The 24,063-nt window shown below is 37.9% G+C and overlaps 1 protein-coding gene across 1 annotated transcript in view; it reads left to right on the forward strand.

Annotated features, from left to right (window-relative positions):
* Window positions 1-1,091: 1,091 nt before the first annotated feature.
* The window catches only part of DLG5 (discs, large homolog 5 (Drosophila)), a 100,570-nt gene continuing 77,598 nt past the window's right edge, over window positions 1,092-24,063 (forward strand). The window contains exon 1 of the mRNA XM_010000805.1: window positions 1,092-1,107. Within this exon, the coding sequence (XP_009999107.1) occupies window positions 1,092-1,107 (16 nt within the window). The remainder of the gene's footprint in view (window positions 1,108-24,063) is intronic.

Consider the following 24,063-nt stretch of genomic DNA (forward strand, 5'->3'; position numbering starts at 1 on the left):
ACTCTGCCCGCTGAGGGGGGGGGCGGGGTCGCGGGGGGCCGCCGAGACGGCCGGTGAGTGGGGCGGGGGGCCCCGGGGTGCAGCAGGGCCCAGCTGGGCCGGGGGGCGGCGGTGGTGGAGGAGGAGGGAAGCGGCTGCCCCCGCCCATCTTCCCTGGGGCCGGAGGGGAACGGCCGGGCAGCGCTGGCCCCTCGGGGGCCCCCTCCTGAACGTGGGAAGAGAGTGGGGCGGCCGCGGCCGGTGGTCCTTCTTTTCCGGGGCTCAGGAGGGGGAACTCTCCTCTGTTTGTGCTTGGGCTCTCAATTCGTGTTTTGTGCTCCCGACCCTTTTCTTCTTTCTTCTCTCGGGCACGTTGATGCTGGTCCCAGGGAAGTGCCCGGGATGCCATACGGTGCCTTTGGGAGAAGGCACCCCAGCCTAGTTCTTGCTGTTGCTCCCACCCGCTGGAGCCGGGTGCTGCTGGGCGCTTGGGAAAACCGGGCCCGAGGGGGGTTTCCCTCCCCCGAGGCCCTCGGGGATCCCGGTGGTGTTCAGCAATCGGGTCTGGACCGGGCATAACTGCGAAAGTCGCTTCTGCTGCCGGTCTGCGGGAAGAGGCTGGCAGGGCTCCAGCAGATGTGCCTTGGGATAAATATTGTCATTATTTTTCTTTGGACAAGCATGTGTTTGTTTGAGGCCGTATTATTTTAACTGTTCTTGGTGGTTAGAACAGGAACACAGTTGATTTAACTGCAAATCCAGGCGAGAATAATTTGTGTGCAAACCCTTCGTAACAAAGTCGGGCTTTGACCCAGGGCTCTTCTCCTGTTCTCCCCACCCCAAAGCAAGCCATAGTCTACTTTTATGTGGACAAAAGTAGGTGTTAAAATAGTTTTTAAAAAATTTGGTGATGATATACAGATCCTTGCAAGTGCAGCTGTTTCTCAATGAGAAATACTTCAATGGAATTAACTAGGATATGTAGTTTGCTAAGTTACATTGTCAAGGTTTAACATTGAAGTGTAGGTGTTCTTCTAGTGTGGGTCCAGGTTGACTGATTGAGAAATGTGGGGTCTTTCTTTGGTTTTATTTCCAGATTTGGCAGTTGCGGAATGGCTCCCTGTGTATGTAAGGAACTGCACTGGGAAGGCTTCCTGGCTTTTATAAACTTTACCATTTATTTTAGAAAAGGAAACCCTTTAAGAGTCATGTCCATCTGGAAAACCATCCTAGCGTGTGCAGTTGCACTGTCTGCTCTGCCCTTATTTGAATCATGTGGTTGATTCTATGAGTTTGGTAAGCACAAAAAAAAATACATTAGTATTGTTTGTTTTATATCAGTGCATTATAGTGTATGGTCCTTTGTAATGAATATATGGCAGAACCTCACAGGATGGGAAAGAATGGACTGATCAATAAACCTCAACACTTCTAATGTTACGTGGTCTGATATCAAGGGAGATGAAGGCATTCGCTGCCTTTCAGAATGGGGCATGATGTTTTTGTATTATTAGATTAATGCTTAGTCTTACTGAGAAGATGCATTAAGGATACTGGGCTATTAACATTCTCTTGTCTTAAAAAACAAAGATGTAAAACATGAATGACAGGAAAAAATGAAGTAGACATTGGATATAGTAATAGTTTTTATTTTTGAAATAAAAGTTCGAATTGCAGAATGTCTCACAAAACTGAGCTCTCATGGGCGAAGTAATTTGATTGGCAAAATGAACTATATCCTCCTTGACTGAATGTTTTCATGGGGCAAATAAGAGTAAAATTAACATTTCTGTGGGGAGGGATGTTCTGCTGATGTGATGGGTATTAAAATTTTATTGCTTTCATTTATCAGTAGTAATAATGAGCTAACTTTCAGAGTTATGGTTTTGTTTCCTGTGTGATAAACATGTTTACAGATTGGTTCACAGGCAATTACCAACAGTAAGACTAAGAATAAACATTTATGCACATAGGAAGGACCTATGCCTTCAAACAGTGTTGTATGTACTCCAGCTTTACTCCCTTGAGGAGGTCTCGTGGTAACTAGTAATGAGGCTGCTGAACACCTCTGAAAAGTCCCAGCCTACGTGCAAGTTTGTTCTGAATGTGTTATGGAAAGAGTAAATGTTTGCAGTCGAAACGGTCTTGTTTCTATCAGTCTTCAAATGTAACTGGGTTTTACTCTAGAAGCTCCCTGTAGGAAATCTGACCACGCATCTGCTCCTCTTGTGCCATGTAGGAGTTTTACTCGTTTTCACTGGGGATATTGAAGGCGGATGAGTCAAGCTGCGTTTTGTTATTTGGGTGTAGTAGCAAAATGTAAACATGGTAGTAGGGAGAACTGTTGGATTCTGTATTTAAAATATTTAAGTGAAACAATTCTTAGTGTTTATTGCATAAGATGTTTCTATTTGTAAAGGCAAAAAAAAAAAGCTATCTTAAATATCCTTTTAATTTAACCTGTCCAGCTGAATAAATTTTTTAAAATTACCATTAGTATATGGAAAATGACAGTTTACAGTGGAACATTTAATTGTAGTATTTTCGGAAGAGGCAGGCTAACACAAAGTACATGTCCTGAATGCTTGTTGGAGATGAAAAGAATTTTAAACCAATAACTTCTTGTAGTAGTGTTTGCTAATTTCTTCTTCCAGTGTGGCATTGTTGTAAGGGAAATGGGAAGGGGATTGGCAATGTTACTTTGTTCCAAGTTGCAGAATTCAGCATACAGTCTGCTCAGGGCACTGGCATATAAGTGATTCTCCCTCTATTACAGTGTGTGCAACATGTACCATTACTTTGTGTTTTAATTCGTGTTTTCTTCCTTCTCGTTTTAAATATCACCTCCTATTGGACTTTAAAGGTGATACGTAAATCCAGACTGTTATTTGTACCAACAGTTCTTGTGGCTGGCTGGACAGTGTAGAGCTGACACTTTTATAAGGATTTATCTGCCCAACATGGAGGGAAGTAAACAGCTGGTCTCATTGCTAAGGGGAAAGAGCTGGAGTCCTAGTGACTGCCGAAAGACTTCCCGCATGGATAACTTTCTTTCCTTTACAAGAAGCTTATAAATTTTTCCCCAGTTCATTGCCTCTTTAAATGTATTTGTCTCCTAATGTAGGTTCTAATTGCTTATTTTAAACCTAAAACTATGTGGTGTTTTGTGGATGAGAGTTTCTCTGATAAAATGTATCTTTTGACGCTTGTTTATAATTTGAGAGTACTACGCCTGATCGTGTTAGTAAACAGAGCAAAATCAAAAAGGAAACTTAACTTCTTTCAAAGCAGAAGCTAAACAAAGCACGATTTACTCTGTTTTACTTAGTCACATTCACAGACTTTAGTTCTTCCTTGAGCAAAACTGCAGATTACTACATTTCACTTTTGTGTTAATGATTCTCTCAGAAATTGGCTCTGTCCACGTGAAAGTGACTGGCTGATGTAAAATTTCCCGGTACTTTGCACAGGGACTAGTACTTATAAGTAGTGTGCCAAGTGATTTGATTTATTTTGGGGTGAACTGATAGATTATTATTAAATCCTTGATTTGCCAAATTATGTCCAGCATGCATGTGCTAAATCCTGTATCCTGATAGAATAACATATCCCTTCTAATACAGAAGTAAATGACTCTGAGCATTCAGTTGTCTCTTAGATACCTTGCTAAGCAAATATTTAGTTCTTATATTTGATACTATGTGAGTTTGTGACATAAAATGTGCCCAAGTCAAGAAAACTTTGGAAGATACTTCATTGCGACAAGTACTATTAAAGGTATATTTTCTTTTAACTGTAATTAAAGAGCTAAAACAGAAATCTAATGAGACTATGTAGGCTTTTGTCTACTTCAGATAGCGTTGAGCTTTATACTTATATTTTTGTGATATTAAAAAAGTGGGAACAAGGCAGGTTTGGGTGTCAAGCTTAGAATTTTTTTTGACAAGGGATGCTCATAGTGCTTTATCCTCAAGCTGAGTAGACTGTTGAGCTTAAAAAGTTTTGCTGCTGGTTTCACAACTATTAAACTTTTAGGTACACAGATTCCAGAGCAGGAGTGAGAACTTCAATTAGTGAGGAGCCAAGGGACTCTATGGAGAAAGGCTGTGAGATGTGGTGGGATGTGGTGTCCTGTAGGAGCGTGTGAGAAGAAAGGGGGTTACTCTAGGAGAGTACAAGTGCTCTGAGAAGATGAGAAATAATGCTGGAAGTGTGCCTTCCCTGCCAAAGGAGAGAGGGGAGAATGAGGAGAAATTGTAAAAGTATAATTTACTGACTCAAGGACTGAACTGACAATTTTGCAATTAAGTACAATTTACACTCCCTTCTGTTGCTGAAAATTGAAGAGTGGCAGAAGTAGAGCAGTATGTCTGGGTTTTTCCAGCCCTGTTATTAGTTCCCAGAGTAGCTTTGTAAGCCTTGTTACAGGATTTCTTAAATTCTGCAGATCAAAAAGCAGGCAGTGTTCAGAAGCTGCATTATGAGAAGTGCAGGTCTTCAGCAGTGCTGAACAGTAATTAAACATGATAAAATATCCAGTGCTGGTTTTGTAGTACCTGTATCTTCTGATGATCTCAGATTTATGGTATCTCTTGGAATTGCCAGGCTAGAAAAATGCAGCAAGTTTCCTGCAGGTGTCTGGAGGGGTATTTCCAATGAAATGTCTAAGAGTAAGTGGAGGCAGGCTCTCAATCCCAAAGAAGGAAATGTGTTTCAGTAGTTCACAAATCCCAAGGGTGGTGGTTCTGAATTAAATTTTTGCAGTGCTTAGGGAGAGGATGGGAAGAAAGCTGGCCACAGTAAACTCATGGGGACATGGTTTTCATCAGCATAAAATGAACAGTAACAAGTTTTGTGGTATCAGTGCGTACAGCTGTTGAGCTGCTTTGGACATATACAGCACATGGTGTCTTACAAAATTACAGAAATAAAGAGAGACCTACATTTTTAAATGGTTCTTTTAGCTTATAACTTCTGTAAGCATCCTGAAATAGAAGCAAGTATTTCACTTTCGGGTATCATCAGTAAGAAAAGCCAATAACTTGCTGTAGTTTGCTCCTTATTCATCTGTTAAAGTTAAAGATGGCCTGTCTAAGAGGTTGCAGATCTTTAGCTTGATTTAACTACCATTCTCAGTCTCCATGTTGTCTTGTAGCTTTAACCAGGGTTGGTTACTCTGAGTTTTTTTGGACCTCTGGCCTATCTAGTGAAGGTCACAACCACCACCATTGGGTAGTGACTTTGGGCTTTCCAGTTCTGTTAGCTGCTTGTAATTTGAGCTAAGTTTTTGTTGTTGTTGTTTGGGTTTGTTGTTTTTGGTGGTGTTTTTTTGGTTTTTTTTTTTGTTGGCTGTTTTGTGTTTTGTTTGGTTTTTTTACTTTGCTGCTTGCTTTTAACACTTTGTGCTTTTTTTCCCATCTTTATTTCTTTCAGTTTGCTTCTTAGTTTCCTTTGCTCCTGTTAACCCTTTATCTTGCTCCCTTTAGTCATGATTATTATTTTGATTACTATTTTGCAGTATTATGATTCCGTAGTCAAAACCTTGGTCATTAGAAAGATACCAGTAAGTCTTGATAAATTCCTACTTTTCACTTTTTTCCCCTGACAGTTTCTTATGCTGTAAAATCTCAATGACAGTGGCTTCATCTTTCAGAGCCATTCAATCCCCAGCACTTTCTGGGTGTTACAGTGTGAGGGAATTAGTTCCTGGTTGGTTGTTTTTTTCTGTTTATTTGTTCTGTTTCTGTTTTTATCGAGATGGCAAAACTTGTTAGTGCATGTAACATTATATGAAGAGAGCTGCACTACAGAAGTGCAGGCATCTAGACTTCCAAATTATATTGACTAGTCAATGCTGAAACATTATTTGTGACCTTCAAGATGCAAGTCACCAGCTGCTTTACTGTGAGCTGTGATAATTTAGGACTGAATCATCCTGATGTAGGAGATGGAAACGGCACATCAACTGACCTTTGGCTGAAGGCTGAACAATATTTTTCTAATGAAAGCATAGAAGACGGGTGCTGTGCCCTGAAGACATAAATGTTGTTAGTGCATCTTGATTGTTGGAGCCTGGCTCTTCCAAAAGGTCCACACTTTGGCGTTCTTAGTGTTAGTCTCATGTATTAGTTCAAGATGTCGCCGTAGTACTGTTGTTTAGAAATGAGTTCAAAATACCCAGCATACAGTGTTTGCTGTATAAGTGGTATATTTGTATGCTTGCACGCCACAGGTTGTGGGCTGGCAGGTGTGTTCATGGTGGTAAGTGTTAATACCAGCATCTCTTGCTGTATAGGTAACAAAGTTAAATTTGGGAACTTCTGATGTAAGCTACTGTGCAAGAGGAGTCTGATCTCTGCAGGGCACCCTTTGCAGACTTGAGAAGCTGGTGATAGCAGACAGATTACATAAGATTGGTGGATCTTGAAGTTCACGGAAGCACTTGGCCACCTGGGGTGAACACGTAAGCATGTTTTTCTTGACAAGGTATGATTACTGGGCAATGTCACTATGTAAGAGTAACTTACTACAGCTGAAGGCCTTTGTTACCAAAGCTTATGTGAGAGGAAGTTGAGAGCAGGCCATTTTATGTGTATTACCCCTACCTTCTTTCTCATAGCTTATAAAGCCTTTAATTTGACAATTCCTGTGTTGAGTTGCTCAGCAGTTTGCTTGGTCATAGCATTAATTAGTTTGTTATGGAGATCTGTTGTTTGTGTTTTAGAAAAATCCAATATTTTTTTTTTCCAGTTGGCTGATCAAGTAATTGAATTTTAAGTAGGCCATATCGCCCCGATTCAGAAGCTTTCCAGGCACGCAACTGTAGCTGCAGAAAGCAAGCAAACAAAAATGTAAAACCATTAAGTGTTTCAGCTGAAGAGTTGGCAGATTGGGTAAAGAGGGTCAGTCTAAGGGGTTTTTTTTGGCAGGCTTTTTACATAATTGGTAATTAACTTTCCTAAAAATACAATTGGGTGTATTCACTCTTACTGTTATTAATATGCCTAGTGACAGCTTTCTTGCTTCTTGTTCCCCCTTTCCTTTCACCTTGGCTTTTTGTTCTACCTGCACAGAATTGCTGATTAATGAACATACTTATTATTCATGCACTTACCTTCCAGCATGTGAGTAATCCCCGTTTATATGCATCAGGTTAGGCATGTGTTGGCAGGATCCAGGCGTTGTATGCTAAACTTTTTGGATTAGACAGTGTCATTATTAAAGTACTGGTTGTGAGCTTGGCCCTCAGTTTGTGAGGCTGATGGCTGTTTGCTTCTCAGTAGTGCTCAAAATGGAGTTTGTGTGGGAAAACACAGCTGTAGTGTAGGAAGAGGTATTTTCCTTGAGGATTGATGTAAAATGTAGTTGGAATTCTAGACTCACTTGATACAGGTGACCTATGTCCTTGTTGATGTTATTGCATGACAATCCATGGTTTTCAAGTATATTCTTTCTTTCTGAGACAATCAAGTGTGTTTATGTATGATTTTCCTTAAAAGCATCAGAAATTTTTGACTGGGGAAATAAAGTTGATGTAGTAAATTATCCCTCCTTAGGAGGGTATGAAAGCATACAACAGGAGAAAACTATCCACAAGAGAAACAAATACACAAGAAACAGAAAAAATAAAGGAGATAAATATAATTCTATGCTTATTATTCTTGCAGAAAGAGGGGTTGATTGAGCTGTTGGGAGTTCTTCGACTAGAAGTTGACAGGAGATCGACAGATGTGGTTTTAGTGACTTCTTTATTTCAGGAAAGCTTCTTGTTACGCAGCTTTGAAGTTCTCTTAAACAATTCATATATGATCTTGTAACTTTTGCAGTTATTTTCAAGGCCTACTTTGCATTTAGATGTTGTGTTTTCCAGGTAGTGTACAAGTGAGTGTGTCTGTAACGGTGGTGAAATCAGGTTCTTTAAAGGTTTTTTTTTTTTAAGGCTATATGCATCACTACATTGAAATTATTCAGTTATTAACTTCTTAATCTCTAAAATAATAATGAACGTCTAGTCTGTGTTTTCCTTTCTCAGTGCTTCTCTAAGAGAGAGTGATGGGTTTTTTGGAGAGCTCACTTAACCTTTAATTGAAGGTAGGGCGTGTTGTATTTCTGACAGATTTGCTCTTTTGCCATTTGACTGAAGTAGGTGTGGTTAAAAATAACAGAAAAAGCTTAAGTTGTAAACAAAAAATACAACAAAAAACCTAAACAAGTCTTAAACTACAGTAGGCTTTCCCTTGTAATTGCTGAATTGGCTTGTCAGCTGCTCCATCATGTAATTCATTAGTTGGCTAGGTGTAAAATGAGCTATATATATAAAACTCAAATTTTAGAAATAATGAAATAAAAAAAAAAGCAGTAGTAAAGCCCCTCAAAAATACAAAAGCATTTTTCTCAAGAGGGAATTCACTTTCAGTAATATTGTTTTCACCTTTAAGTGCTGGTATTTTTTTTTTCCTTTTAACAGAAAGGAGTATTAAAAATACAATTTTCTTGTTCAGCCCCTTTTCCACTTTCTGTGTCAGTAATCCTTGGGATACTTAGACTGCCTGTTTGTTTCCTCTCTATTTTTATATGCTAAAACAGTTTTCCTTTGCTGCTTTGGCAGAGTACAGGGAGCTTTTCCTTTTTTTTCTCAATAAATTTAAATTTCTAAGGCTTTTAGTTGCCAATAGGGCATATTAGGAAAGGACAGTTTTTGTAAGATTTATTGACAACTACTTTAGGTTAAGGGTCAGATTAGTCTGTCTTAATGGGTTAAAACCCACGCCCCCTCATTTAGTAACATTAAACTGACTTATATAGATTGCAGACATGAACTGTGAGGTATTTAGTGAGCTGTTATACTAAATCACTAGTCTTGAAGATGTGTCCGTTGAAGATACACTACACTAGCTGATACTTTGAATATATTCATCTGTTCATGATCCGTTCTTAAGTTTCTGACATCTTGGCAGTAGTCAGGAGTATTTTGTGGGCTGCATTGCTGCAAGTGGCAGAGCAGTGTTTTGCCTGAGCAAGAAAACATTCCTCGATAATGCTAAGAAGCAGTTTTGGATACTGAGGTCAGGGATACTTTCTGCGTTGGGATTTTGGGACTTGGTAGGATGTCAACAGTCTTGGTATTAATATGAAAATCAGTAAATAATAAAGGAAATCTTAATCTGGCAAAGCTGGTGGCAGTCCTGTTTTTTAAGTGCTATTTGGCTGAAACCTGCGTGTAACGTTCTGGACTGGAAGAAAACAAAATCTGTAAATATAAAGCTGTTTTTCTATCTCTGTCCGAGTTGATTTTCAGTTATATGTGTGCGTACATGACTTAGATAAAATTTCATTTGTCAGGGAGTATCCCATTATACTGTCTAGCATGTGAAAGTTCTATTTAATTTTGGAGCCAGTTATAGCAAATACATTAAGTGCTGCAAAAATCTAGGTGGTCGGTATGAATTTTGTCCAGAAATTTTACTTTTTTGGCATCCCTGATTTCCCCCTTTCTAGTGATAGCCAGAAGGTGTAGACAGATTGGTGAAACTGTAAGGGTTGAAGTGTAGCTATTCCCTGGCTACAGTGATAAGCAGTTTGCTGCATGTACTGTGCTATACAGTCTGCTCCTGTGTAAGGAATTTCAGGGTGCTAAACTGCATGTTGTTCAGCATCTCTGGGAAGTTAAGTTCTTTTTTAGTTCTTCTGCATCTCCGCATTGGAGGAATACAGTGTCAAGTTTATTGGTTTTGCTCTGAGTCTGTTGAGCTTTCTCATGAACACAAGCCAGACCCTATCTGATGGTTGTAGTAGCTGATGTAGGGAACGCGCATAAAATGTTGTATGAATTAGTCTCATCAAATGCAGTTATATATGTACGTTCATGCATAAAAAAAAATAATACATGCTGCTTTAGTAATGAAAAAACACTTTAGGGGCAAGGGAATCTTTAAATTGAAAGTAGGTAAGACTTTTGAAGACCTATTCTTTCTCTCATATCAAAACAATTTTGCTTATTCGTGCAGTGTATTTAAGATGAAGTATGATTGCACACATTATTGTTACTGTGTAAGGCATTAACCCACAGTAATCACTAAAACCATTTTATAGCACATTGTGGTGAAATAATAGCCTGGGAAAGATAATAAATTTGCCATGGCCATAACTTCCCTGGTCTTTACGAGAGTGGGAGAAGGTGACTTTGGATCATTGGGGCAATAGGATTTCTGACCTTTTAGGTTAGATCATAAGATCTTGGCCTTTGGTTTAATTCCATCTAATATCAGACATTACTTAATATCACGTTTTCTGTGGAATTCTTAGTGTTAAAAATACTTTCTTTTCTAGATCTGTTTCAGAGAATTACTAAGAGTATTCTTAATTTTCTTAATTATTTAAATAGAACTTTGTTAGGTTATGGAGGAGAATCTAATTTGGCTAGTTAATCTCTGTTCTCTATTTTCTGCTGTCCTCGTGTTTTTCAGTTTGCCACGGGTGTATAGTGAAGACAGGCTTCTCAGATTTCCCCACCAAGCACTCGGGTCCTTCCCTGAGAGTATTGTTAGGGGACCTGTTACGTATATGCACTAACGCACACACAGAGCCTTGCATGTCTTAAAAGGTGATGAAATGGAGTATACTGTTTTAATTTAATTCTTTAATCTTGTTTAATACTGCAGAATTTCAATCTAAATGTATTTTTGTTGTTCTACCCCCCAGTCCCCAGCAGCATGATCTAAATGGAGCTTTTAATTATGGTGAGATATTGTATAACATTGTACACTAAAGAAGCCACTTCTGTGATTCTTCCTTTCACTTCGTAGAAGATAAACATGTAAGAAAGTGCTAGTAGGACAAGTAACTCTGTAGTCCCATAAGAAATTCCTTTATGTTTTTTTGTTGTTTTTTTTTTCAGTGAGACTCAGAATAAAGATTGGTTTAACTTTTTTTCTCAAAATTAAATAAACTCTGGTTTTACAAAATTACACAAAGCACAGGTATCTGATGTTCTGAAGTTATGCTGGATAGAAAAGTTGTTCTGAGCGTTTGTAAAGAAAGGAAATAGATGTGACACTTTTAGCAAAGCAGTCAGTGTGTTTGGCTATTGAATTCAAAAGTACACTGATGGCTAGACTTTTCCAAAAAGAAACTTGAAGAAAGAAACTTTTTCTTGAGTTTTATGATGCAGTACAAAAGTCATTTAAGGAAGTCAGTCTTTCTGTTCCAACAGGTGATCATTTTGGGGTTTTTGTTGTTGTGTTTTGTTGTTGTGTTTTTTTTTTCTTTGTAAATTAGTGCATTATAAATAAGTACATCTGCAGCCTTCTGAACATAAAATTCAGGTTTGTCAAAATGTTTATTCATATCATAGACCTTACTGAAATTATGTGGGTTTTTTTTTTAAACTTACTTCAAAGCAAGTACTTTGCAGGTTTTTTATGGATTTCTTAGAATAATGAAATACTCCCCATAAGCTTTCTCAAATCAAGAACAGGATTCAAATAAAGTAACTCTGAGATCTTGAAAGTTTCATTCTGTTGTCTCTATCAGATATAGTGCATATCTGCATTTTTTACCATCACAGGGAAAAGCTTTTGAGTCTTCTAGACACTTCTGTGTTCTTTAAAAGCTTCATTAAGAGTGCATCTGCTAATACTTAAGCTAAGAATGCTCATTTCACGCTAGTATAAAAACTCTGCAACAATTTCGGCTTCAAATAGTCCTGCTAAAAAGTGGCCTTTTAAAGGGAACCTTTCCATACAGCTTTCTGTATAATTTCATTTCAACAATTTTCTGTGCATCTAAGCTGAACATCCACCGTTACTGGTGTTTAAAATTACTCTGCTTTAGTTTTCCTGCTGCAAAAATTTGGAATAAACCTTGCTGAAGTAATAGTGAGAATGCTGTTACTGGAATGACCACTTCTGGAGGATTTGAGGACTTGTGCCATGGAGAAGAGGGAAAATGATGCATGTTCAGAGCAGGATGTGAATAATGTGTTGTTAATAAAGTATGAGGCAACTCATCACAAGGACTCCATCATGAAAATCAGATGGTGCTCTCTAAGGAGAAGAAAACTAGATTACAGGCAATTATATATGCTTGCTTAGGTCCTGAGCTTGTTTGCAGAGCTTGGGTTGGTGGTAGGATTTAATACTGTTTTCAACCTGCCTTGCAACTCAGGTGGTCTGGGAGCTCTGGGTCAGAAGAGAGCAAGCTAGGAAGGCTGGGCTTGAGGGTCTCAGCTTTGTAGCATGGGTGGAGTAATGATTAGCTTCATAGTGATTTTGGGCTGAGAAGTGGAGTGGGTGGCTGAGAGAAGGGAGAGCAAACTTTTTGAACTTACTCTGCTATGGTGCTTGTGAGCATTCCCTGTTTGCTTTGGTACAAAATCAATAAAGTGAGCTGGAATTATCCTTACTAGTATTTAGTTAGCATAAAGAATTCTCTGTCACATATAAGAAGTGTTATAAAAAGCTTCTTTTACCAGTAATCTAGTTGTTGCCACTCTAGTAAAATACACCTGGTTTTGGCATATTGGTTTGAACACAAAAATGGAAAGTAAGTATGTTTGTTGAGCCTAGGTCCAGGGCTTGGTCATGCTCACATATGCAGTGAGCCGTAAGCAAAAATGTGTATGAATACCATCAACTTTTTTGTGCTTAAATTTGTCAGATCAGGACCCTAAAATTAAGAATTTGCCACTGAACATTTTACTAGATTTGTCTTCCCTTACCTAAGTCTGTTTTGTGATTAGTTTTTCAGTTGTTGGGTAAAGTCCTACAAAAAGCCCTTTCCAGTGCTTGATACATGGATTTGCTTTCCCCAGCTTGGGTGGGCTAACCGCAGTAAAATGTTTAATGCAAATTTACTGATAATCTTTGCTGCTACTTTCAGATATGCTAATGGCTCACATATGATAATGGAATGTGAATTGACTGCATTATAGAAAAGTCTAATACTCTTTTTGCTGTGCTCAAATACTGCTTGCAGATACACAATAGAAATGCATTAACAGTAAAAATGTGCAATCTTAATACTGTTTTCAGACACTAAGCAGAAAACATGTTCATGGGTTTGCAGTTGGTGGAAATTGTCAAACTAGCTGTCATGTGCCTTGCTATTCTATATTCCTCTTCCATGCTGATGCTGTAAGAAAATAGGAAATAAGAAAAGTTATCATTGCTGTACCATGCTTAGACATAGAATTGCAAAATTTGTCCTCTTAGTCTGAGTAAAGATGTCAGTTCATTTTCATGTGCAAAAGTTGATTCTTAGGTTTGTCTCTTCTCAAAATAGGCAAAAAAATGCTTTTTTTTCCATGAAAGCATGGACTATATAGACAGCATTGAAGACTTGGGGAGGTTTTCAGTCATTCAGAGGAAACTAACATGTGAATATAAACACTGGCATAGTAGATAATGCATTCCAAAAACATAAATGACTTGTCAAGTTACATCTTATTTTTCTTGGAATTTATGTTAAAAATGGTGGTTTTGCAACAATTAATCCTACTTTATAGGTTCAGAATGGTGGCAAAACGCACCTTCACAGTTAAAGTTTAGACCAGAGAAGGATGGAGTTCATCCCAAGGGACAGAAATGAAATTGGGAATACAGTAAATACTCCAGCGCTCTGTTACACGGTGCAGCCTGCAGAGATATGAGTGCAATTGTTCTTACTCTCAAAATTAGTGCCTCAAAATATGTGATGCAAACTAGAGCTAAGATTAAGTGCTGTGACTGTATCACAGTAGTCTTCCTGCTGTATTTTGACAAAAATACTACCCAGTACGAAGTCAAAATACAGGAAAGCCTGCAGCCGCTCCCAATGGCTTATTGCTGATGGACTTTGTAATTACATCTGTCTAGCTCCATCTGTACCCTGCTTGGCTAGATGTTGGATTTAAGATTAATTGTATGACAGAGGATCCCAGCTTACAGCTATATATTAATTAGAATTCACAATCCACTTTCCATAAAAATATCTGAAAACTCTTTTCTAAAAGAACACTGATTATAGGGCAAATGAAAACCATTTAATCTTCTTTCTTCATAATTTAGGAGTGACTTACAAATATATAACTGTATTCCCATGTCATCTGGTTTATTTCTCTCTTAATCTTACTCATAGCTTGTCTTTTTGCTTATTGCTCTTTGCCTTTTTAATTAGTAGGAGAAAGCAAGTTGAACTTACTTTCCTGTGATCACAGTAACATATTAATGAATGCTGTGAAAAATAGTGCTTTCCTATGTGTTGAGATTTACTGCAGCTGAACGTAGCTCTGATGTTGGTATGAGTATATTAAATCCTTTTGAGTTGGGTGTAAGATATTTTACTTAGTGTAATTTATGATTTATTTTTTTTTATTAGCATGTTTTCCAGGAGTGAGTAGTTACGTTCTTAAACTACAATGCTAAGGCTGAACTATGGTGGTAATGATTCTGGGAACTCTTAGGATGCAGTCTTGTAAAGACAGATAGAGACGTTCTATCTATCCTAATGATTTGTGTAAGAGAAGAAAAAGGAAGAAAGCGTACACTTATCTTTTATTTATGTTAATTTAATCTCAAGTGCCACAATGTAGTTTTAGAATAAAAAAAAAAGAAAATTGCTCCATTAAAAAGTGTTTTGGACCCAAGTGAGTTTCAGTAAGATAATCTCTCATGTCTTAAAAAGAAAAAAAAAAAGGCAGAAGTCCTAAAGATGACCTTCCTTAAACAGCATCACTGAAAAGCTTCAGTTCAGTTTAACAAGATGGATAAGCAAATGCTCCTCTTAAGCACAAGAATGTTTCCTCTCTTGGGTTTTATAATTATATTAATGCTTACATGAGTTAAGATGATTAAGTATGACCCTAATGTTGTTAAACTAGTGGCTGAGTTCCTGATAGGGTAGTTTGCAAACAAAATTTGCTTTTTCATGGTTGCATTCCAGTTTGTTTTGCAGCATTTGGAAGTTAAGTGCCCTAGCTTGGTGCTTCTTGGTCCTGTTGAAGATCATACAGGGGAATGATCCTACATGTGAAAGCATGTGCTGGAATAAAGGAAAAGCACAAAAAATATTTTCTAAATCTCTGAGTTTCTGTATTTTTATTTGAAACTTTGTATTAAGCACCTGAGTCATAGAATAATAGTTTTTCAAGTTCCCTTAGAAGTTAGGAAAATGAAGTTGTTTTTCAACCAAGATAAAATGTAGATCTTGAAAATAGGAAAATATGCGGGTTTATATACTGATGGTGTTACCAACTTTGTTTTCCTGATTATTTATTTTTTTTTTTTTTTTCCAATATCATTCATAACACCAAGTTTTCCTGTGTTTTTCCCATTTGGTAGAAATAGGAATCTACACAAGGTCTGCATTTTGCCACAGAGCAAAAATAAAGCCACGTAACTCTATTTTGCATGTTTTACAGCTGGCCAGAGACAGTCTCTGTGAACTCCCTAGTACTGGGTGAAGGCCTGACATAAGACTGTGTGACTTGAGTATGTGACTCTTCAAAATAGCTGACTCCAGCTAATCTCTGATTAGAGAGTGCTCTTTAGCCTTACTGAAGCCTTGCAAAGAGTTAGTGTAGAAATAAGAAGTCTAATCTGGTCATCCAAGAACTTTTTATCTTTATTTGAATAAAAGACTGATATGATATAGGGGTGTCTTGACATCTTGGCCTTATTTTTGTTTGCTGCATGTCTATCTTGAGTAGTTTTGCCTTTCGCATTAGGAATTGGTAGTTAAAGGAAGAAACTTAATCTTGGGGACAGTATTACCAAGAGAGGAAATAGTCCTCCTGTGATAGCGCTATGGGGTTTGAGTTGATGAGTAGGTCAGTGTCATGTAGTTTTGACATGGGCAGTGTCTTGAAGAGAGAAGAAGGCGCAACTGGGTTTCTTTGTGTATGTAGTTTTGACATGGGCAGTGTCTTGAGAGAAGAAGGCGCAACTGGGTTTCTTTGTGAGAAGGTATGCTTTGAGTTGTTTTTTGAGGCATATGTACAAAGCTGATAAGCTTTAATTTGTTATCACCTTTTTTGTTTCTATGCAAAAGATTGTACTGATTATACTTTCTGAAGGGAATATTGTACTTTATTGGTGTGGCTTGAGTGCCTTTGATGACAGTAGGGTGCGATTTTGTCTTTACTAATTACTTTTTAGCTGCTCACCCCCTTCCTCCTCATCAGCTTCTCAGTTACGGTAACCTGGATTTTTAAGTGAAAGAACCATCGCATCTAACCTTTACAAACTGAAATTAAGTTTTATGTGTGTTAAAGCTACTTTTCTCCTCTCACAAACTGCACTTCAATTTTACAATAAGTTTGATACAAAAGATGACAATGGTGTAGTTATTTCTTTAGATATGGAGAGAATCTGAAAGCTAGTTTCACAAAGGAGCCAATAATACTGCTTTAAAATGAGGTTGTACTGCAGTAATAAAATTCATCTGTGAGTGACCTCTTAGAATTTGTAACTCTACACCAACACATCCTAATTGTCTGCTCAGGTAACAACCAGTCTTTGAAGTCCCACAGACCATGGTAGGGTACTGGGCCAACTGGTTCAGCTGCTGCCCTGGTGCTGGCTTAGAACAACAGTCCTTTTGTTGTGCCCTGGGCTGGTTGGGCTGGTGGAGAGCCAGGAAACCTGCCAGACAGGGACAGCCTCCTCTTGACTTGCACTTCAGTAAAGCATGTGGTTTGGGTTATTTTTCCCCTAGTAGCACAAAGTCCAGGGGATATCTGTGGTGTGGTTTTTGGTTTTGGCTGTGAAGGTGTCCACTCTGTGTGTATGCATGGCTTGTAGTGCCTGAAGTATGACAAGTGTTTCCTGGGTGGATTGGCAGATTTAGACTTTCCAGTGTGTGATCTCACAAGTAGTCTGTTGATGTTTTAACTTATACTAGTGATGTTTCTTGTAAAAATTTACTAGGAGGTTGTTTTTATTTTTTTTTTAACCTTTTCTCTCTAGCAGCTCTTGGACAAAAACTTATATTAATTTATAGTTAAAACTAATTTTTGGTTGCCTTTTCCAGGCCTGGTATTGATAATGAAATTTTAAACAGAAAGATGTTTATACATGCACACTGTCTTAGGTTTCCAAGGATCTGAAAACATGATGAATTGAGTTGTTCTGGAGATGCTGCTGTATAAGAATATTGTCATGCCAGAAAGCATATGAAGTATTTTGAAACTGTATCTAAACTGATTTGTATGCAAGACATGAATTTGTGTTGCATTTGTTCAGACATTGCTTCTTGGATTCTTAGTGCTCATTTTGTATCTTGTCACTTTAATACAAATACATTCTGTAGCTTGACTAATAGAGTACCAGTAATACTTGGTTGTTTTGTGTACATAACTATAATTTCTTTAGCTTCCCTCCAGCAGCAATAACTTATATTTTTAAATCACAGGGAGGAAGCTAAACAGTTGTATGTTTTGGGTATGCATAGAATATATGTTGATCCATGTACAGTGCTTTGAAAAGTAGCATTGTTGCTTCTAATAACGCTTCCTCTCTACTATTTTGATAGTTTGTTATTCTAATTTTTTTCACGGTTGTACTAACTCAAGCTTAAGGCTTATTTCATCTTATGAGGACTTGCTTGCTGGTTTCACTCATCCCAAAAGCAGTGCTGAAGAGGGCAACACATTATTGCTATAATATAGTAAAAGTAATGAAAATCAAGTGTTATGCAGGCAGCACCTGAAATCAGGTGCTAATGACTGGTTATTAAGCCGACTTGTCTGGCTTTAATCAGAGACTTGTTTGCAGAACATAGACTTGATGAGGAAGACAATAGCAACGTGATAATAACAAAGCATTGCTGGGTTGGGAGGACTTGGGAGCAGCATATATGAGGTGCTGTCTGTACCATCAACCTGTGATCTTTGGATCTGAGATGGAAGATGAGTTGGAAGAGAACAGAGGCAGAAATGTACTACTGTAAAGCTGCAATGAAAGGTATTGCAAAGTCGAATGGTTGCATTGGTGCCGAGTAGCTTCATGTGGGCTCTTTGTTCGCTGTACTTTTGGCTTTCTGCTTTGTTTCAGAAAGAAAATGGAAAGACATTAACATTTTGGATTAATGCTTCTTCTTTCCTTTTAGAATTTCTTTATGTTACCTCTCTATGAAGGATTTGATTACAGCATTGATCTGCATCTTAAACAGTGGATTGATGTATTTCAGCCATTCTTTTCAGTAGTTTGGCTGTAAGATACAGAAAGTTGCTGCTTACAGGCAAGAACTAATTGAAATAAATTGTCAAAATTCCTTTAAAGAAGGGAGAATGTTTTTAGTGGCAAATCCGTCTGATGTCCAAGCCAACTGTTACCTACCGTATATGGTTCTTGCTACAAATTGTGCAGCATGAAGAAGTGAAACATTGAGACCAAAATTGGGCTTTTCTGATGGTTTGATTGTGGCAGCATCATAACCCTCTTCACTCTGTCAGTGTCAGTAGCATGGTTCAGCTCTTCAGCTGAAGTCCCAACCATCCAGGCTTCCTGAGGTGGTTTGGGACTGATTAAAAGACACACAGGGCAAAGGGAGTTCTCTTTTCCTTCAAAGAAAAATATTTATTTTTTTGGTTTCCCCTTCACAGGATATATGTTATAGCCATATGTGCCATAGAGTAATTTCTTTTTGAGCCGTATTACCTTTTTTAGACTTGTACAGAATCTGTAGTGGGCAATTCTGTTACATATCTTTTCAGATCTTGTGTTGGTTTCTACACAAGTCACCTTGTCTAGAGATGAGCTGTTAAATGATTTCTGGTAATAGATTGGCAATAGTTAAAATGGCTCATTGAAAATTTTTCAAGAATGTTATTGGTCTGTATTTGTCTCATACCAAAATCATAGGTTGATACAAAAGATAGGTCCTTGTAAATGTGATGTTGAAGTTCTGGATGAGCAAGTGCAGTCTATCAATTAATACCTTCCTCCATTTTATAATCATGTATGGAGGATGCAGTCTTACTAGCAACAGAGACTGAAAAACAAAGGCCTTATAAACCTGGCTTTTGACAACTAGGGCTTTCCGTGAGTTATGTAAAGGGTGATGTTGCTAGTCACCATCTTCATATGTGGTGTTTCCATTTCTGTATTCCTCTGTTGATTTTTTTCATTCTTTGTTTTAAAAGTCTTGCAGAACTTCTGGAACTCCTACAGGACAGTGTTTATTGATGATGTTGTTTGTAATTAAGTCTTCAATTTGCAGCTGTGCAATCAAATGGAAATTGATGTGTATTGGACATGCCACAGCCTATATTTTGGATAGAGGGAAGGGACATTAATGTGTAGCTTTTTCTCTAGAAGTCAGTTTATTGTCACAGTGTTGGTTTTCCACGGTGTGTCAGGTGGGGCAGTCTGTTCTGGAAGACCTGGTTGATTGAAGGCAGAAGTATGGTTGTAGTTTGGAGCTACTGTTTTTTTTGAAACTCTTGTTCATAACTGAGCTTATTTTAAAATACACTTCTCATGAGAAAAGTGAGATGTGTAGCTAATGTTGAAATGTTTTCTAGAGCTTTTTTTGAACCTACATACATGCTAGGCACATGTGTAGTCTATACCACTGCAAGACATTCAGATGAAGGAGATTATTTTTAAGCATTATTTACTGAAGATGTGAAACTTAAGTAATACTCATTCTCAGTTCTTTTACTTGTGCAATTGTTGGTGTAAAATTTCAGCAGTGATAACAGATTTCATAATGAGCAGATTGCAATAAATTAAGATGGTTCTAAGTATTGAAAAGATAAATTGCATTTCATCCTACACAGCAGCTTCTTATTCCACACAGAAAAAGAAGTGGCTATGGATGAAAATAAGGGTTAGGTGGTGTACAGCAGTTAGGCTTAGGTGGTGCACAGCAGTTGTCTCCTGTCAGGGCTATGCTGAGATGGTGGTATGCCTCCCGCAGGTCGCAAAGAGCTCTAGCTGTTTGAGGAAAAATGGATTTGGTAAAATATAAAGTCTTAGGATATACATTTACCTTTTGGTCTAGTAAATTACAGTTGGCACCTCCTCTGGTGGCACTATTTGCTGTCTGAGCAGACACAGGAATACTGGTACTAAAGAACTGGCTGTAGCAATCATTCCACCAGGTTCTCAATGTCATCCTTTCTCCAGCAGCTTAAAAGCACTTTCAAGGCTTACTCTTAATTTATTATTTATTTTTTTTTACATTCATTCCTCTGCAGTGTTTTCATTCATACAAGTAAGCATAATCTTGTAGGCCTTTTGAATAACTTCAGTAGTGCCATATTGGGGTTTCTGTCTTGGTAGAAGCAGAGTGGGTTTTATCATTCCACGTTTCTTTTCTGTGTGTGTATATAAGCTGTGCTGACAGCTTTTCTACCATTCACAGCTAAACACAGAGGCAACAGGACTTCGTAAAATGAAAGTTAAAACATTATTCTTCAGGCCTTTTGGTTCATGGATCTTCCTTCTCTGATGGTGTTCTTAACTTTAATGTTTCTTGACTATGTCTGTGGAAAACACATGTATGCTAAATTGCAATTGCAGGCTGGACTATCCAGAATTTAAAAAGAAAATAAATTTTTGCTTTGAGGATGCTGAAAGCTTTTTAGTGGGGAAAAAGCCCCCATGTACTAACATTATTTTTTGGTTTTCGTATTGGTGTTTTACTTTCTAGTTTTTAACTTAGTATGTGTTGGCATAATAGCAAAATGCATGGAAAAGATGTCACCCTTTTAGAGGTGCCTTACATGGCTGTGATTTATTTTCTGTACCTGCTTTGTGTTGTGGGTGTGTGAAGTTGAGAGCTGTGTTTCATGTTGAGCTGTCACAGTGAGATCAGTGGTCACACTTGCAGGAGAGTTCTTGTGCCATAATGTGATTCAGAGTGCACAGCGGCTTTGAGCAACCTGGTCTAGTGGGTGGTGTCCTTGCCTATGCAGGGGGGTTGGAACTAGATGAACTTGCACATTAATCCCTCCTACCTTCATTCTTTGCACTAGTTTTAGGACACTTTAGGCTATCTGTACCTTTACCTTATAGTCACAGGGTCACAAGAGGTTCCTTCAAGGACATTCCCAGTTTGGCTTAGGAGCACATCATGGAAGCATGTGTAATCATTGATATTGCTACTGGATGGAAGAGGATTTCCTGTCACACCACAGAGTTTTCTCTGCGCCTATTCTGGCTGTTAAGTAGCATACTGTGTTGTAGATAGGTCTATTCCCTATTCTTTTTTTGTCATCTTCTTCCATGCCTGCATTACTCACAATAACAGTGGTTTATAGCTATTTCTGGTCTTTCAAGGCTTTACCGTGGGAGAAAGGCACTGATCCATTGTGACTGATATTACTGTGCTAGCAGTTTCTCAGAAAGCTTTATAGTTCCCATTGATTTTGGAGAAATGGCCAGTAATTTAACAATTCTTAAGGCTGATTTATATTTTCTTCATGTTGAATATTGCTGGCTAAAACTATCAGTTATCTTTTTTCTTTATTTTAATTCTTTATTTGAAGAACAATATATGTATAGTGTACAATAAATGGGCATACTGTGTTCTAACATAAATATTCATCTGAATTTTTAAAACTAGTAATAATGCTTTGAGTCATCTCTAGATACAAAATCATGTTCTTCTAAATGTAGGCTATTTTACTTGGCTTATAAGATACTCTTGATCTTGTAACTGGAGAGGTTTGGAATAGAGAAATTATAGTTTTGGGAAGATAAATGTAATCTTGCTTCTGTGAATCAGCAGTGACACTATTTTAAAAAAATTATTTTTAGATTATTGTCCTGTCCTAAGACTTGCAATAGAAAAGTAATGTTTAACTCATAATGCAAACACACCTTGGTAAGTAGAATCAAATAAACATTCCACTTGTCTTATTAATTGTATATTGCCACTTGTTATCATTTAAGACTTCAGTTTATGAATACACATTCTTCAGATACAATGTTACATTTTAAAAGAAAATAAGGAAAAGTTTGCAGTTGTTTTCCTTACCTCATTACTTGGAAAGTAGAAGGCATAGGCATGATCTCTAGTTTTGAAAGCAGAATGCTAGATTTCTGGGTAGGAAACACAAGTATTGGTGAGATGATGGATGTTCTGAAAGATTATCATGTGTTTTTGGAGACAAGGGCCATGCCAGAGAATTTCTGGTCAGGAAACACAAGTATTGGTGAGATGATGGATGTTCTGAAAGATTATCATGTGTTTTTGGAGACAAGGGCCATGCCAGAGACTTTCTGGTCCTGTAAAACAGAACACAGCTTTTCTTTTTCTTCAAAGATACTCCACACAGTGATGAAAACTTGTAGATTTTCTTGCTAAGATGGACAGAAATTGAAAAGTAGGAAAATTAAAAGGTTGCATTCAGTAAGAAGATAAGCAATGTCTCAGAAAGCAAATGAAAGATGATTAAGAGGTAGAACTAGATGTGTTACTACAGTGAGATGTAAGGACATAGGAGCCACAAAAATAGTACAGAGTCAGCAGGTTCATTAGGATTTTAATTAGATTCATATGGGGGGCGGGGGGAGGCTGTGATAGGTAAAAGTGTGATTGCCTCTTTCCATGGTATTCCAATGTCCTAATGGACCAAGAAGAACTTTGGTGGTGCTGGCTTGTATTTCCTTATCCTGTTTCTACTTAGTTCTTCTAGTTGTTTTTCTTTCCTGGTGGGAAGGGAATGGTTCATAACATCCACTGTGCTTTTGAAAACACAAAGCAAATTCCACTGCCTGTCTACATGTGCCAGTAAAGCATGATGGTCTGGTTATTTGATCTGTAGACTTTCTGTTTTAATATTTATCTTCAGCATTTCTTAGAAATATTAATCCTGTAGTCATTATTATAATTGCTACTTATTTGCTGGATGTTGCTTTTATTTGTATCTGCTATGAACTTGTGTTGGTGATAAATGCGCAATTATGTGTGTGGGTAGGATAAATTATCCCAAGTCCAAATCTGCCAGTATGTTGTTTCTGATAAATTCTGAACCTTGCTGGCCAGAGGGCACACACATACTTGCCATGCAGGCACAAATCAGTGGGTGATCATTTCATTTATACAAATATTTTTTCCTTCTTATGGCATGCTGAGGAGCCAAAGATATTACATTTTAGAAGTATATTAGTTGTGACTAGAATCCTCTAATTTTGAAAAGAAGATTATGGTGATCTGCTGTGTCTAAAAGTGAAGTGATAAACAGTAGTGGTTAGTATTTGCACTTTAAGGAATACTTGCAGGAGTTCAGCCTAAAAATAGCAAGGGGGAGGAAAGCACTGTAACCAGGCAGGACATTTTCTTTGTTTAATAAAACATGTTTGCCTAATAGAGATTTCCAGTACAGGGATGTTGCTTGCCTGTCCAAAGGGCTGCAGTAGTGCAGATAGTTTCATTTTTCAAAGTTGTCCTGATGGCCCCTTTCCATATGGTAATTGCTTCTGGGTGGCATCACCAAAAAGCACTTAAGGCTGTGATTTTTGATAGGGAAACTTACGCTGTTTTTAAAATGAAACGTTGCAGATCTTCTTGGATGCAGCTTGAACTTAAGGTGCTTCGGCTCATTTTATCTTGCATAGTTGCAAAGACTGAACAATCGGCTCTTGCATTTTATACACGTGGAGCTGTTGTTAAATCGGCAGCTTCATTTACTGGTGAAGTGGATTGGTAGTGCAGGGAGTTTGTCGAGGCAAAACAGAGACATTAACAACACCCCCTCAATTTACACTCTTCTGTTTCCTAATAGTCTTCCTGAAGCTATCAACTTTATTGTATTTATTATACAATGTATCATATATTATAGGACTCTAATGCTTGTACTTGTTTGTGCAGGGGATTGAGATAGACAACTCTGATTAGGTGGGTAGTGAGGATTGTGGGGGTTTATGTTTGCTTGCTTGTTTACCCAAGTGTTAATTTACATGCATGGAGTCTGATAATTTGTCTGGGGAATGGTGAAAAGCATACTTTATGAAACTGAAAAATAAATTAATATGACCAGCTTGCAGACTCACACCTGTCGGAGTATGCACTGGATACAAACAGAGAACGTGCTAAAAGGAGTTCTCTCCAGATCAAATCTCACTGGTTTATCCCATTGTCCTCATACTGAGGACA

This window comes from Chaetura pelagica, unplaced genomic scaffold (genome assembly GCF_000747805.2).
Source record: "Chaetura pelagica isolate M959 unplaced genomic scaffold, ChaPel_1.0 scaffold166, whole genome shotgun sequence".
Taxonomy (NCBI): Eukaryota; Metazoa; Chordata; class Aves; order Apodiformes; family Apodidae; genus Chaetura; species Chaetura pelagica.